A 16,780-nucleotide genomic window follows, 5' to 3' on the forward strand; every position below is an offset into this window, starting at 1 on the left:
AGTTACAGCTAGTTGTTTGAGTGTAACTAATCAGTTATTGTAACTGATTAGTTTGAAGAAAACAGAAAAACAGCTAATAACAGAAAAACAGCTAATATCTAATTGTGCTGTTTATCATGACTGTGTAATTGCATCAAAATGTTTCTTGATAATCAACTCCACATGTCTGAGTAAATCCCTTAGCAACCAGTTTGGCCTTTTACCTTTCAATACTACCCTCAACATTACATTTTACAGCAAACACCCACTTGCATCCAACTGGACGGAGGAAGAAAGAAGGCTGGGGGAGAAAGGAAGAGAGTGGAGAGGAGAGAGGACTTACCTTTCTCCAAAGAACCTCTTTCTCGAAGTTGTTTCTAGGAATTGTAGGCGACAAGAATTCTGTTATAGCTTCTAATGCTGTCTTCGCTAAAGGATAATTCATTCTTGAAAAGATGTACTAATTCATTCTCTCGTATCATGTACAAGAATAAATTTAGGAGCTACATTTCGGAGGATTGAAATTGGAAGGTGAAAATGAAATTCATGGTTTTTTTAATAGATTAGTTTGATTGGGAGTTATTCTGGACCAAATGACAATTTTTTCAAGCTCTTAGATGCAATGAGACTGAATAGTTTCTGTGATGTTTCAAGTGGAAAATGGACAAAACGATGGAGTAGATAGTTAACCAACCACTATAGTTACTGACGCTCAGAAATAGCTCTCTTGATTATGACGTTTGTAAACTATTTTTGTGAGGAAAGAATCTGATAGACATTTTCTTTTAGAAAACGAGTCATTGACAACATCAATACGAAATTAGAAATGACAAAGTCCAAAAAGAAACCCTCTGTTCTTACTCCCCTGAAGTTTTTGTGATGTATTGTAATGTGGAGACAACAGTGCTCTTTTCTCAGTTCTTGTTTTGCAATTTCTTTTTTGTTTGTATGAAAATTAATGTTCAAATTGGTTTTTATTATTTGTTGTTAGTATGTCTGCATCAACTGTCCGAAAAGAAATAATGGGTTGCTCCATTGTTTTGTAATTGCTCAGGTTCAAAATTGGAAGTTCTTGATAGGCCCGTTGATTGATAAGATGTTTGCAGAACCATCTAATGCAATTCTCGTAAGATTCCTGAGTATGATAAACGAGCACTTGGTGAAAGCCACTGATGTGGTCCTAAAGCGTATTTTGTCATATGTGAAAGGACAGAAAGAGTACGTAACCCTTACAAGCCTTCATTCATACCCTTTTAGTCTTCCACTAATGAAAATAGAACATTTGTATCTTCTTTTTAACAAGTAACAACCTTCATTGCAAAGATGAAAAGAGAGACTGCCCAGAGACAACAAATATTGCTACGAAATTTGCCATGATAGATGTAGTGCTAGTTTTATTGCATTTTCTCAAAACAATAGGGATACCAACAAGATTAGAGGTAACAGAAGGCATTTTCAATGCTTGGGGAGATAACAAGTGAAATAAGAGCGAACAGACTTTAAAAGGACCACAAATACACACACACAAATATATACACACACACAAATACACACTCACAAATACACACACACACATATATTGAAAGCGATAAACCAACGAAACACACTGAATTACGTGGAAACCCGAGTACCGAAAGAAAAGCCATGATATTTTTGTTCTTATTATTTTCTAATAATTACAATAGGTACAAGAGAGGGGGAATAAATAGAATAATAGAATGAGATCAAAAGCGAAAGATATTTAGGGCAAATCTCCCATATCTCCATATGAGCCAAGTTCACTAACTCTAAGACTTCCCCTCAAGTTGGGACGTAAGTATCAATGAGGCCCAACTTGCTAACACAAAAGTCAAAGTTTGGTCTGAGAAGCCCCTTGGTGAAATCATCAACAACCTATTGGCTCCAAGGAATTCACAGAATGCATATGCTCCCACTGTTAAGTTTTTCTTCGATGAAATGCCGGTCAATCTCAACGTGTTTGGTTCTATCATGTTGAACTAGATTGTTACCGATGCTAATGGTAGCTTTGTTATCACAAAATTGCTTCATTGGTTTCTCACACTTTTGATGAAGATCAGACAGGATTTTCTAGAGCCAAATTTTCTTACATATCCCCAAACTCATAGCACTACATTCGGCCTCAACACTGCTCTGGCCATGACACTTTACCTCTTACTTCTCCAAGTCACAAGATTGTCCCATACAAATGTACAGTAACCGGACGTAGATTTCCTATCAACAATAGATGCTGTCCAGTCTGAGTCGTATAGGCCTTAATGGTCTTTCTCTTTTTCTTTTTGAGCATCAACCCTTTACGAGGTGTCGTTTCCAAGTATCTCAGGATTCTGTTGACAGCTTCCATGTGTTCCTCATAGGGAGCCTGCATAAACTGGTTAGATAGCACTCACAACAAAGGAAATATCAGAACAAGTATGAGTTAAGTAAATTAATTTACCCACAAGGCGCTGATATTGTTTTTTATCAACTGCAACTTGATCACTTGAGTTTCCTAGTTTACAGTTGATTTCAATAGGAGTGTCAGCAAGACCACATCCCAATATACCTGTCTCGGTCAACAAATCAATGGTGTATTTTCTCTGAGATATAGAGATGCCTTCTTTAGATTTGGCCACCACCATGCCAAGGAAATATTCAGATTTTCTTCATCCTTGATTTCAAATTCATCACCCATTCTCTGCTTTAGTTGATTAATTTTTGCCTGATCATCTCCAGATAAAACAATGTCACCAACATACACTATCAGAACTGCAATCTTTCCATCTTGGAAACCTTTGTAAATAAATATGATCAAAATGCCCCTGACTGTACCCCTGGGACTTGACAAAGGTAATGAATCTGTCAAACCATGCTTTGGGATGATTGTTTCAGACCATATTTGGATTTCTGAAGTTCACATATTTGTTGACCAAACTGGGCTTCAAACCCAGGCAACAACAACAAATAGCAGGACTCTAACAATATTCAACTTAGCAACTGGAGAAAAAGTTTTAAACAATCAACACCATAGGTTTGAGTAAACCTCTTTGCAACTAACCTTGCTTTGTGTTTGTCAAGTGTTCCATTTGCTTTGTATTTTAGAGTGCACCTATTTGCATCCCACAGTTTTATGTCCATTGGAAAGAGTGTAAATCTTCCAAGTTTTATTCTATTCAAGAGCTTTTATCTTTTGAACGATAACATTCTCCCATTCAGGACACTCTAAGGCAGTGGATATTTTTCGGTATTATGGTAGAATCAAGACTTGTTGTAAAAGCTCTGAACTGTGAAGAAAGATTATCATAGAAGACAGTTACAAATGTGATATTTTGTATAAGACTTGGTACCTTTTTCAGTGCAATGGGAATGTCCAGAGAGGGATCATATTCATTAAGTTTCTCTAACTAACCCTGTTCAACTTCATTAGTTATGGTTTCTGTTATAACCTTAGTCTTATCCTCACTGTCATTTTTTTCCACATTTTTAGGAACAACAACATTATACCTGTTATTCTCACTCATCTTGGTTTCAACACAAGGTTCAGTATGATTTTCCGTACATTGATCTTGAGAAGGTTCAGAGTCTTGGACTGGAGCCGGCTGACTTGTAGGGGTCTCAACTTCGTTTATGAGATTCCTTCGGTAATACGTTTACTAGAAAACTTAGTTTGTGGGTAGGATCGAAGTTACATACGGTACTAGGAGTAGCTTCAATAAACTCTAAGTTATAGTTAGACTCTTGACTCACTCTCCCCCTAGATGGCTAATGGAAAAGTAGGGTCGGTCCTCACAGAAAGTAACATCCATAATGATAAAGTATTTCCCGGAGGTTCCTACATCCATGAGGAGCCAGTACAAAGTCAAATATTGTTTGAACCAAGTAAAATGGTTTTCGTGGAAAAGAGGAGTGGTGATTTTTTTAAATATGCAATCTTCCCAATTAAAATGAGAACAATCAATTCCTTTACAGAGATTGGAAATTGATTTTTGAGTTAGAAAAAACTCGAATATGTATTCTTACACCAATACATAACATTAAATAAAATCACCCAATGGAGTACAGCCATGAAATATTGAGTAAATTTACTATATTTTTTTCTGGCAGGATAGATGAGTGCTTCTACACTAAACAGGATAACCAAGACGAAGATATCTCCCTGAGTGTGCCACAATCTCTATTTGAGCGTCTTTGTCCACTACTTGTTATTAGGATGCTTCCCTTTGAAGTTTTTAATGACTTGAGTATGTCGGTCATGTATGGTCAGCTTCCTAACCGAGCAATTATGCATGGTATATTTTTCTATTTATATTGGTTCTTTTTTCTATTCCCTTGTGCACTAGTTGGCTTTATTGCCCATTCATTATTTTTTCCTTCTGTTTCCTAAAATGCCAAATAATTATCAAGATGATTCTTAGTCTGATGTTGGCTATTTAAAATTCATATTTCACTTCTTTAGTCTACTGTTGAAAGTTACAAAAATGAGAAAATAAGACAACGATTTTTCATTTAATATAACTGAGTTACACGAGAATAGTCACTGACAACGGTAACAAAATACTGAAACCACATTTTTGACTCAATTAGACACAAACCCTAAACATCATAATGGACTTATTCAAATGGTGCACTTGCTCGTTTATTGATTGGAGAACACAAACTCAAACAATGAAATTTAGCTAACGATATGACTCAATCTAAAGATGACAAATGCTGAAACTGGGGATGAAGACTTTAACACGGAGATCGATGGATGACCTAAACGACAATGTTATTAAAAAGGAGATAACATGCTAGAACATAAGAGTAACCCAGGAAAATGGAGTTTTGATTGAAAATGACTAGGGATGTGAACATATGCAGTACACCCAAAAACTTCAAGAGGTAATTCAGAATACATTTTGGATGTGGGAAACATAGTTTTAAGGCAGTCGATAAGAGTTTTAAAATTCAAGATCTTACTAGGCATTCTATTTATTAGGTAGGTAGTTGTAAGAATTGCTTCTCTCCGTAAATATTGTAGAACATGTATGGAAAACATAAGAGCACGTGTCACTTCAATAAATGCTTATTTTTCTTTCAGCAATCTCATTTTGTTGAGGAGTATCCCGACATGTAGATTGATGAAATATTTCTTTATCTTTCGAACATTTACTAAAAAATTCATTGAAGCACTCAAATCCATCCTTCGAGTGTAAAACACAAATTTTGATTTGAAATTGGGTTTCAATCATATTGTAAAAATGTATTGAAACAAGGAGAAAGAGATATCCCTAAGATTAAGGTAAGTTCTCTCTCCTTTCTCTCCTCTCCCTCCCCCTTTGTTCCAGCCACAGATTTCCTTGGCAAACTTTAGGTGCCTTCAACAGACTCAGAAATGGAAGTGAAGAGTTCCAAAATTGCAGATTCCTACTACTGCATTTGGTTCGAAAAGGGGCTGTTCCACATCAAAGATGTAGAATTTTGAAAACATCCTCCATTTATCTAGCACCAACTAGAAAGGTTTGTTGATTCAATTTTGGGTCTAGTCGAAGATGCAAATTGGAAGTTCTTCAATAAAAACGGAAATGATGGGAATGAAGTAACAAGGCTGACCAAATTCCGCACCCCATCAGGATGGTTTACGAGGTGTGTTGCTCGAAGTGCCCCCAAAAGCCAACCATTTATTCACATTTTCTTGGGAGACTCAAAGCAAGGATGGTTTTGCTTCTTGAATATGATAAAGATTTTTTTGAAGAATTTCGTCTACTTATTGCAATCCACACTACACTTAGACCCTGATCAGTTAGAGATGCAGACATCCCACCTCCCAAAATCAGGTTCAAGCTATGCAGATAAAGCGAAGTCCTCTGGAAATGAAATACATTCATTGAGCAGAACCTAAAATTGGCATTCTTGTCAACCAATGAAATACACTCATTGACTAGATATACAAAATATCTTCTAGGAATGGAGTTTGCTAGTTCCATAAGTGAAATTCTTGTCAACCAAAGGAAGTATATTCTTGACTATTGAAAGAAACAGGTTTACTTGGTTTATTTCTTTGCACAGGTCTATTTTCTGTTGAATAAAGGAGAGTTTGTGAAGAAAAGATGTCACATCCATTGTCCTCTATTTGAATTCGTGAACTTGTTTTTGCAGTGTATAAACGAGAGCCATTCTGACACTTGGAATATAATTTATGAGTTGTCCTAAATATCCTTAGCAGTTGCAGCATATAGAAAGGGCTTGCCGATTTGTGGTTCCATACGGTTGGTCAATGTGGACCGAAAAGAGAATTCTCCTCTTTCCAGTAGCGTTTCTGTAGGTCTCCCGGTGGAGGATAAGGTATTTCGTCTGTCAGAATGCCAAACTTGTGGCGCCCTTCAAGAATCATTTTGATAGATTAGGACCACGAAAAATAGTTTTGGTCGTTTAGTTTCTCCCCTGAAAAATATCCTGTAGATTCTACCACAATATTAGGCACATGGGAAGGGGACAAACTCGGGAACAAGGTTAGAGGATTCTCAGGATACATCAATGGGGTTGTAAGAAGGCCATGACCAGGGTTGGAGGACCCTAGTGTCGCCTCAATCGCTGTGATCTGCTGTTAAAGTACATTCATCTACTATTAAGTGACATTGGGAGGCAAACCCTACACATGAGGTCGTGACAGCACTGACAACACACACACATCAAAAGTCGAGTGGGCTTGAGGATTCCTAATCCCGAGGCAACAGTTAGGGTTCACTGCTGAATTAGTTGACGGTATCAAACTTGGCCGTGTTCGCGATACACTAGCTTTTAGTTTTGACACTCTTACCGATTTATGAGTTACTAAGATTATATTTGATGATTTTATATTTCCTTATTTGTTATGGATGTCAATTTTATTTAACAAACTCTTTCCTTCCTAAAGAAAATAAGACAAAATTTAGTACTTCTATCACATTTCCTATTTTAAGAGCTCCCCAAACATGCAAATCATAATCTTAAAAATTGAATTACTTAGAAAGTTTGATGGTCTGCAGATATGGACATGGTTGATCATAAGTGTGTTGCAGCTCTCTTATTAAACAGGTTAATTCGGAGAAGATAAATCTCTTGTTCTTTTATTTTTTTTTCTTTCTCTACTTTATTTCAAGTGGGTGGGGGGGTAGGTTTGTGCCTCATGTTTTTTTTTTTTCTGATTTTACAGGGCATTTTCGAAGCACGAATTTGATGATGTACGGAAGCTTGCTGCTGAGTTGTGTGGGCGCATTCATCCCCAGGTATGCCGCCACAATTTTTCCTAATATAGTTTGCTACCACGATGTGAAGTTGCCAAAACATGTTGATGTTTTCTTTAATATCTTTTATTGCATGTTGCTCTTGTTATATCTGTCGGTATACATGTATCTATGGGCTAAATTTTTTACAAAAATAGCAAAGCCCAATTACAAATATGACAAAATCCTCTTTCAGTGTGTGGAAAATGTAAAAAATCCCTTGGAAGCCCAAAACTACCAACCATGCTACCTGACTACCAAAAATTGCACCCTAATAGATTCACAATCTTTATCTGACTCAAAACAATTTTTCATTAAATATAACCAAGTTAGACGAGAATGATTAACAAAAGTAACAAAATAACGAAAGCCTGTTTGAGATATAATTGGACACGCACCCCAAATATCATAATGAACTACCTTAAATGAAGCAATTGCTCGTTTGACTCGAGGACTCGAACTAAGATGATGAAATTTAGAAAGTTGACACGAATCACAATTTAAAGAGGATGAAGACCTAAATTTTGGATAAAGTTTCTTCAACACGAACAAAGATGGATGACCTAAACGACAATGGACTTCAAAGGGAGAGGAAACGATAGGACACGCCACAGCTTGCGGTACTTGATGTTCAAAGAGAGAAAGGCCTCCCGACTCATGATCCTGAAACAAGCAATAATAAAAAAAGAAGAAGACAACACAATTTAGGTTATGAGTAAGTTGACTAATAAAAATTTAATTAAAGTATAAGTTAGACAAATGTAACACAGAAGAGAGTGGAAAGGATGGGGTAAGGTGAATAGTGCCAGAGCCAAGAACAGAAGATGTGGAGCCATCTACCAATGTAACAGATGGAAAAAGGGCAGGGGACAACGGTCTAGAACATATGTGAGAATTACTTGTCATATGAGCTGTGACCAGAGTCTATGATCCATTTGGTAGATGATGTAATAAGACACTTTGTATTACCTGGGGCAACGGTGGATCCAACCGAAGTAGAGGAAGATGATGAGTAATGAATCTTGGTAATTCTGAAACTTAGCAAACTCATCTGCAGAAATAGTAACTGACGCCTCTGGTATATCACATGTGAAGGCTATCTGAGCATGTTGAGATCGTTGACTATTCTTATATAACAATTTCCGACAACACGTTTCATATGGCATGACTTATGACAGTAGTTACAAACAATCTCTGTAGAATCTGGTTTTTGATGATCATTATTATTCCTCTAAACATTGCTATCCATCACTCTAGGTGCCCGAGCGTTATTGTTCTGGCTAAAGAGAGCACTACTGGGTTGAGGAATAGACACACCAGTTGGAGAGCTTTCATGCAAAGGACACGAGTGAAAACATCATCTAATGATGGAATCTTAGAGTCAGAGAGAATCTGTGTCTTTTCCATTCCAAATTCAGGCAAGAGTCCATTCAAAAAGATGACAACAACTATCTTCTCTCGTTGAGCTTTAACATCAGGACTAAAAGGTAACAACAAGTCGGCCCGGCAGTTATCTTCTTAAGCCACATAAAGTAGCTGGTGACAGACTCAGCTTTTTGTTCTACACGAAAAAATTGCATACAAACTTCAAATATAAACGAGCATCATTACGAAGCCAATCCTTTTTCTGCTTTGGATCTTTTGGGGGATCTTCGGTCATATGATCATCCATATTAGTACTTCTCAAATAAAACAAAATTATCTGATGCCAATCGTAATAATTAGATACATTTAACTTATGTTCTGTGATCTTAGAGGCTAAGGAAATAACGTTGGAGACTACCAAATTTTTTATGTCGGCCATAGTCTAGACAAACAAAGAAAAAATCAATCCAAACAGCTGCAAAATTGGAAGAAGACCCAAAAACAATGGCGTAACGTTCAGTTTTCGTCAAACCCGAATACTATTTGATAGACCCAACGGTATAGACTGACTGGAAACAGTGGTTCGAGACAAGGCCAGAAGACGGAGATCAAATCGGAATCCTGACGCGCTCTCACGCGTCGGCTCGCGGATGAAGTACATGGAGATTCCGGTGACGCGTGAAGATCATGCGCGGTGTATTTTGACGATCATTGAGGCAGACATAGGTAGCGCTTCTTATGGTATGGGTGGTGTCGACAAACGGTCAGTGGAAGGTAACCTAAACTTAAGCCCAATGGAGAAGGAAGCTAATGACCATTTGAAACCCTAATGACTCTGATACCATGTAATCCAGAATTCAGAGAAGTATATTTCTTATTCGTATCGAATCAAAGGAAAGTTACATATTTATATAGAAAATAAAATTAACCCTAGACTACGTACAATTACAATAAAGGACATGTTATAAATATATATATATATATCATAACAGATCTTCACAATCTTTGATTTCTTTCGTTATCAACATAATGCGATCTTTGAAGATATCATCTTCGGTTTTGATTGTACCAATTATTGGCAGCATTGGCATACCGAAAGCTTCCCCTGCAAAGTACTTTTATCAAAAAATTCAATATTTAATATGAATCTCTTTCTTACAAAAAGCACCTCACCTTCACAAGCAACGGTTGCTTGTTCACCTGCCCCATCCCAAAAAGCGGCCTTCCATCATCTTCGGAGTGCATTGGCAACAAGTGTTTGAAGCTTTATCTACGTTATTTCTGTAGTGAGAAACCAGAAACATGTGCAACATACTGGTATAATATGACTTATCATGCTGATCAACAGCACTCCTTAGGCCGTTGTGTATGGACAGCCGCCTCCTTCCATTGTTTAGTATGGACGGCTCCATACTACAACCAATAATTCAGTGGAACAACAGTTGCAGACCAGGGATGAGATACTTATTAATCTGAAGGAGCATTTGAGACTCGCAAGAACAAATGAAAAAGTTCGTCGACACATCGGGACATGGCCTTTGACATTGGAGATTGGGTTGAGATACTTACCAATCTGAAGGAGTATTTGAGACACGCAAGAACAAATAAAAAAGTTCGTCTATGTGCATCATCAGGACATGGCCTTTGACATTGGAGAATGGGTTTACTGGAAGATCAAGCCATACTGCCAACAATCTTTGGCTAAGAACCGTTGTGAGAAATTGTCCTTAAAATTCTTTGAACCGAACTGTATGAGGTTCAAAGAATTTTGAGGGGTAGCTTATTTGCTGGACTTAACTGCAACAGTGAAGATTCATTCCATGTTTCATGTGTCCCAGTTGAACAAAGTCGTGGGAGAGAAGCCTACGGTCCAAGCAGACATATCAATGATGAACAATTAGATGGAGTGGGTATTGGAGTCAAGCAAGGCTGATCAGGTGCGTTGGAATGAATTTGAGAGGGATTGGGAATATCTGGTTACTTCGAAGAATCAGCCAAAATATGAAGCCACATGGGAATCTTGTGTCTTCTTTACAACCCAATTTTTGGATTTTCACCTTGAGGACAACATGACTCGTCATCATGGCTGCGGTCCTGACGAATGATCTGGCAAGGGAATGTATTCTTGTTTTGTGTTGGGTTAGTTACCTTGGTTTATGTGTTTTTGTGTTGGACAACAGTTCACTGTCTAGAGAACAACCCTCGTATTTGGCTGGGTGTTATTTGTGACTAGTGATATTGTGTTGTGAATCTAGTTTCCTATTCCCCTTTTCTTGTGTTACTGGTTGATTATCTGTTCAGGTGATTTTGCCGTAAATTATTATTATTTAGATTTTTTCCTAGGTTTTAGCTAATCTAGATTAACCTAAGTTGTATCTGTGGAAGGCCACAGTAAATAAGAAAGTATTCTACTTAAAATCGCATTGACTATATTTGATGTAATGCTTAACATGATGTTCTTGGTATCTAATTATCGTCACTTTTGTTCTAATTTTCTGATTCCTTTTTTTTTCCGTAGGTGCTTTATCCTATTGTTAACTCCGTACTAGAAGATTCTGCCATTTCTCATAATATACCAAGAATAAAAGCCTGCCTTTTCTCGACGTGCACATCCCTCGTGGTAATCAACCTTCTGTCAATATTTATCATGTCCATGGCATCATGGTTTGAAAACTGTTACACTTTATTTTTCATGACGTCCCATAATCTTATCTATTTGGACAACCAATGAATAGAATTTACTTTTGTTTGTAGGTAAGAGGTGAGCAGAACTTCTCACATTTTGACATGTTTGAAATTGTAAAAACCTTGGAAGTAATTCTATTGTGGCCGTCACAGAGTGGAGATGAAGGTATGCAATATTATCTTGATTTTGCTTCTTTGTTACTCTAGAGTAATCCTGGTCTCTGATTTGTTTATATTTTATCAGTTTCCAAATCAAAACATGGATGCATTGATTGCATTGCGTTGATGATATGCACTGAGCTACAAGCTCCAAACTCATGGAGTGCCTCCAAATTTGAGAAAATTGACATTGATGAAAAAGGTGACTGATCTTTCAATATAAGGTATATTAGTTCTTACCGACTTCTGATTTTATGAGCTGAATGTACAGGGCATGCCTCCTTAAAAGGTTCTATCCTGGATTATGTGATCGGTCGATTAATAAATGGTACAAAAGAACAAGGTGCAGCCTATGACTTGGACAATAATGACAACCCATCCAATAATTCAACTCCTTTATCTCTTCGCCTTTGCATGGCAAATGTGCTCACCAGTGCCTGCCAAAAGCTTTCTGATTCAGGAAAGAAACAATTTGCTTGGAAAGTTCTTCCACGTCTCATTAGTTTTGTTGAGGTAACTTCATCATCCAGATACCATTTGTAAGATTTTGATTGATCTTTTATCTTTCCGGGTTTATTTTTTGCGATTCTCTTGATAGTGTCAAATGTTGTAGGTAACAAGTACATGGGTAGATATTAGAGCTCCATGTATTGGAATCATCTTTTCAGCCGTATATCATCTGAAGTCGGCTGTTCTACCTTATTCCAATGATATTTTCAGAGTCTCCTTAAACGCCCTAAAAAACGGTCAAGAACAGGTATAAAATTATACTTATGTGAGATATGATGCATAGTTATTTCTGCTTCATTTTAATCAGCGAATGAATAGAACTGTGCCCACTAACGAATAGAACTGAGCCTAATAATGAATAGAACTGATCTCACTCCTAACTCCATAATCCTCGTCACCATTGCACAATTAAACTTAAGTTTCCTTATAAATATGATATTCTAGACGGCATATGCTGATTTTTTTCTCTCAATCAATTCTCTGCAATGGGGAATTTAGCAGACATTTTCAACGTAGTTCTATATAAATATTTTGCCAAAGAGTGTAATTTTCTGTGTATTTAACAAAGAGAGAAGGGTTTTCACAAATAAAAGAACAACCCATTACAAATAAGGAAAAAAATATAATACAACCAATACAATAAAATATAGTACAAAAGGACATCAACATTTTCCCTCAAACTTGTTTGTAGGTATCAATCATTGCTAGCTTGTCTGATTTGTTGAATTTCCACTTTAGAAAGCCTTTAGTTAACGCATCTGCAATTTGTTCTGTTGTCGGAAGGTAGAATATGCATATTACTCCCTCATCGATCTTTTCCTTTACAAAGTGTTTATCGACTTTAATATGTTTATCGACTTTAATAGAAATTTTGGAAAATAGAGAAAACCTCAGCTTTATCAGTGATAAGGTAAACCCAGGTAAGACAGGTATGATCATCAATGAAGGTTACGAACCACCGTTTTTCAGATGAGGTTGTTATCTTGGATGGTCCCCAGACATCACTATGAACAAGAGTGAAGGGTTGGGTTGATTTGTATGGTTGTCAAGGAAAAGAAACTCGATGTTGTTTGGCCTGAATACATACATCACAAGATAAGGTAGACACATCAATTTTAGAGAAAAGATGTGAAAATAAATATTTCATATATTGGAACTTAGGGTGGCCTAAACGAAAATACCACAACATACAGTCTTGTTCAGAAGTGGTGAAATAGGAAGATAAGAGACTAGTTCTATAAATGCTACTAGAAGAGGTATTGTCATCAAGGAAGTAGAGTCCCCTACTATGTCGGGTAGTATCAATCATATTCCTCGAGCACAAGTCTTGAAAAGAAACAAAATCAGGTAAGAATATTGCTTTGCAGTTTAATTCATGAGTAATCTTGATTATCGAAAGCAAATTATAAGAAAGTTTGGGCACATGCAAAACATTATGTAAGGAGAGCCCTGCACAGAGAGAAGTCTTCCCCTTTCTAGTAATGGGGGCCAAGGAACCATCTGCAATTCTAATTGTCTCATTGCCAGCACAAGGAATGTAAGACACAAAATGTTCATAGGACCCTGTCAAACTGTGGCACTAGAATCCAGAATCAAGGGGTTCGTCCCATCAACACTAATAAGACCGAAGGAGTGAGGTATACCTGATTGGACAATGACACCTAAGGTAGCAACTGAGATTGGTTTGGTTCCTGTGTGGATAAGATTGTTGAGGAGGTTCAGCAGACTCACTCACATACGCCCGCCCTGTGTTCTGTTTGTCGTTGGGAAGGCGTTTCTGACCTCCTGGAGGACAACCATGTAACTTCCAACATTGTTCTTCGGTATGCCATTGTTTTTTGCAATGCTCATAGACAGGAATTGGTTTTCCATTATGCTTGTCACTTCCACTGTTAGAAGACCTCGCACTAAAAGCAGCGAAGTCAATAGTAGGAGTTGTGTAAATATTCATAGCACTTGTGCGATCTTCCTCGAGGTGGATTTCAGAACAAACTTCCATCAGGGAGGGAATCGGTCTTTGGTCTAGTATACGCCCTCAAACTACATCAAACTTAGGGAATCGGGGCGTGGGGAGCAATATAGGCCACAAATGAAGAAAATGATTGGACAGATGGGATGACTGGTGCTGTCTGAGGAGGAAAAACCCACGCATGCAACTCCGGCGATGGCACGTGGGAGCATGTGAGGCTTGTTTGACGGTGCAGACGACTGTAGAAGTAACAAAAATTTATTTTCTAACGTTTTCTGTAGGCGGCTGAACCATTCGTCCATGGCTGCACTCATCCGAGCATCGACGACAACACTAAAACTGGTGGCTATCTCTTTTGTTTGATTTTCATCAGTGGTTTCATTTTCCAGGATTTCTAGGGTGTTCATTGTTTCGCTCTGATACCATATTGAAAGGAGAGACAAAGAGCACACATCAATTTACGTGGAAACCTGAGTACGGGGAGAAAAACCATGATTGTTTGTCCTTTATTCTTTTCTAATGAATAATACAATAGGTACAAGGGAGAATAAATAGAGTATACAACATAATCTAAGAAAAATATTCTAATATTCTAGGATTCTAACAAGGAAAATATTTAGAAAATAAGGAAAGGATTTTAACACCATTAAATCGAATCATGGTGATTTGGATAGCGGGATTATTGGAATGGATAGGATTGTCGACTTTAGCCATAGATATCTTAGTATACGACGTGGCAAAAACAACAAAGATAAAAAACCGAAGAGAATTGATCTCAAAATACCAACCAAATCCATCATCGGTGAGGGACGACTTGTAAAGGGATGATCAGCAAGGATTAGGATGAACAACAGCGAAGACAAAAAAAGAACACCAACTTACAGTCAAAAGACCCAAGAACACGCGGTTGCTGACGGCATCTAGCAATTTGAGGTCAGCAGTAGCAATAGGTTGTAGTAGAACAACAGTTGGTGATAACCCTCGAGGCGACGGACTGTAAGAGTTTTTTGGTATTTTAGGTTTTAAAGAAATTAGGGTATTTTTTAAGGTTTCAAAAACCTTTTCTTTTATGGAAGAACAATCCATTACAAATAAGGAATAAATAATTTTGGCAAATATAATACAAGGGCAACCAATACAAAAAAAAAATGAAATAATCAACATATGTATACACAATTTTTTTTTAGCAACAATATACTTGACGTCTGTTTTCAATACTGTTTAAAAATTGTGATTGGTGTTCATAATATGAAGGTTGTTTGCTCGAGGCCATGATTACAGCGGCAAATTATCTAAGAAATAATGAATTGTTTCAGAAATAGGTCATCCATAATATAAACTTAAAGAAATGAAAGGGGAAAAAACTTCATAAAAGAAAAATTCTTAAGCACATCCTTTTCTTGAAATTACATTTCTTAAGCCCTAAACTAATTGAAAAGATGTTTGACTTTCTCATTCACTACCCTTGGTGTTTAATGCTTAATAGAAGGTGAATGAACAACCTGGCTTGAGGTAGAGATAATCCCCTTTCAAAGCAATGGCTAAAGGAATACTACAAAAGCAGAGTTTGACTATAGTTACATAAGATATTTGGATGTTTACTGTTTGTTGTATCAAGGATAAAGAATGTATTTTTCAGTTGTGGTTGCTTTGTTGCCCTGTTGATCAGGAAAGGATAGCTGGTGCTAAGCTGATGGTATGCCTCATGTCAAGTGAAGATCCAATTTTGGAATGTATTTCTGGAGGATTACTAGAAGCGAGAGATGTGCTCTCAAGTGTATCTTCTTCGGATCCTTCAATTGAAGTCCAACAAATTTGCCAAAAGATGCTCCACTGTTTGATTTCATCATCATAATTGGATAATGATGTTCCTGTCTTGAATTTTTAATCATAAAAGTCATTGTAAATGATAGCAATTGGTAAAACCTATGGTATATTTGGAGGATTATTTTTGTCTACTATGGTATATTTGTAAATAGTAGTAATAGTAGTGATTTTAAATACATGGTACATCAGTTGAAGGACTCTTTTAGCATGGGCCTCACCTATCAGTTAATTTTTTTTTAAAAAAAGAATTATTGTTTTTTATTTTTTATTTGTCCTAAATGAAAGAAATGAGTTCAAATAAGGAAGATGTGATTTTAACAGCTCTTGGCCGTTGACATGTCTTAATTAGTTGAGTGCTCAAATTGAACACACTTCAAAACTTATCTCATTGACGAAACTCTTAGTCTCTTAGTATATTGCTGTTCAATTATATCCCCATTAGATATGGACTGTTTACTTAGTTTAAAACGTGGTTAAAAAAAAAAACTGTTCGGAGTTATTTCTTGTATAAATGAAGAGGTATGCTTCTTCCAATACACAATTGATGTTCACTTGCTTTCTATAAGCCAAAGTTCCAACCTCTCGGTGGCTTAGTATAACCCAATTGGTGAATGAATGTAGTATAGAAATGTAAAAATTGGTGCCTTGAATGCTATTTGATGTCCATATTGTATGCTTGAGTATGAGGGCTCAATCCTTCTTAGGGGTGTTGGGTTGGGTGGGATTGAGAGGATTTTTTGGACCAACTAAAAATTTTGGGTTGGCCATGACTATCTAAATAGGGTCTTCCCTACCCAATCCTATCGTTCAATTTGAGGTTGGATTGAGTGGTCGGTTATTTGTTTTTTTCCTTCTATTTTTTAAATGTTTTAAGTACACTTGAAAAACACTAAGATGAAAGAAAAAACAAAAAAACCATAGAGATTGAGGTATTGAGCAGTGAGGTTTGAGCAGATTGACAGAACGATCGAACTAAAGTACACTAAGGCAAAGTTGAATGGACTGTGCATTGACCTAAATTGAAAGGGGTTGGAGTCGATGAAGG

The 16,780-nt window shown here is 36.9% G+C and overlaps 1 protein-coding gene across 6 annotated transcripts in view; it reads left to right on the plus strand.

Moving 5' to 3' along the window:
- The window catches only part of LOC101210197, a 45,815-nt gene extending 29,835 nt beyond the window's left edge, over nucleotides 1–15,980 (plus strand). For 4 of the 6 annotated variants that reach the window (XM_031883994.1, XM_011655632.2, XM_011655631.2 and 1 more), the window contains exons 15-24: nucleotides 1,034–1,197; nucleotides 4,081–4,265; nucleotides 6,984–7,032; nucleotides 7,151–7,223; nucleotides 11,104–11,205; nucleotides 11,340–11,436; nucleotides 11,515–11,631; nucleotides 11,701–11,942; nucleotides 12,043–12,186; nucleotides 15,578–15,980. In XM_031883994.1, the coding sequence (XP_031739854.1) occupies nucleotides 1,034–1,197; nucleotides 4,081–4,265; nucleotides 6,984–7,032; nucleotides 7,151–7,223; nucleotides 11,104–11,205; nucleotides 11,340–11,436; nucleotides 11,515–11,631; nucleotides 11,701–11,942; nucleotides 12,043–12,186; nucleotides 15,578–15,763 (1,359 nt within the window). In that variant the 3' untranslated portion in view covers nucleotides 15,764–15,980. Of the gene's footprint in view, nucleotides 1–1,033; nucleotides 1,198–4,080; nucleotides 4,266–6,983; nucleotides 7,033–7,150; nucleotides 7,224–11,103; nucleotides 11,206–11,339; nucleotides 11,437–11,514; nucleotides 11,632–11,700; nucleotides 11,943–12,027; nucleotides 12,187–15,394; nucleotides 15,539–15,577 lie in introns of those variants that run through there. The other 2 variants (XM_031883995.1, XM_031883996.1) reach the window with 2 other exon arrangements.
- The last annotated feature ends 800 nt before the right edge of the window (nucleotides 15,981–16,780 follow it).

The sequence above is a fragment of the Cucumis sativus genome, chromosome 4 (assembly GCF_000004075.3).
Source record: "Cucumis sativus cultivar 9930 chromosome 4, Cucumber_9930_V3, whole genome shotgun sequence".
NCBI classification, from domain to species: domain Eukaryota; kingdom Viridiplantae; phylum Streptophyta; class Magnoliopsida; order Cucurbitales; family Cucurbitaceae; genus Cucumis; species Cucumis sativus.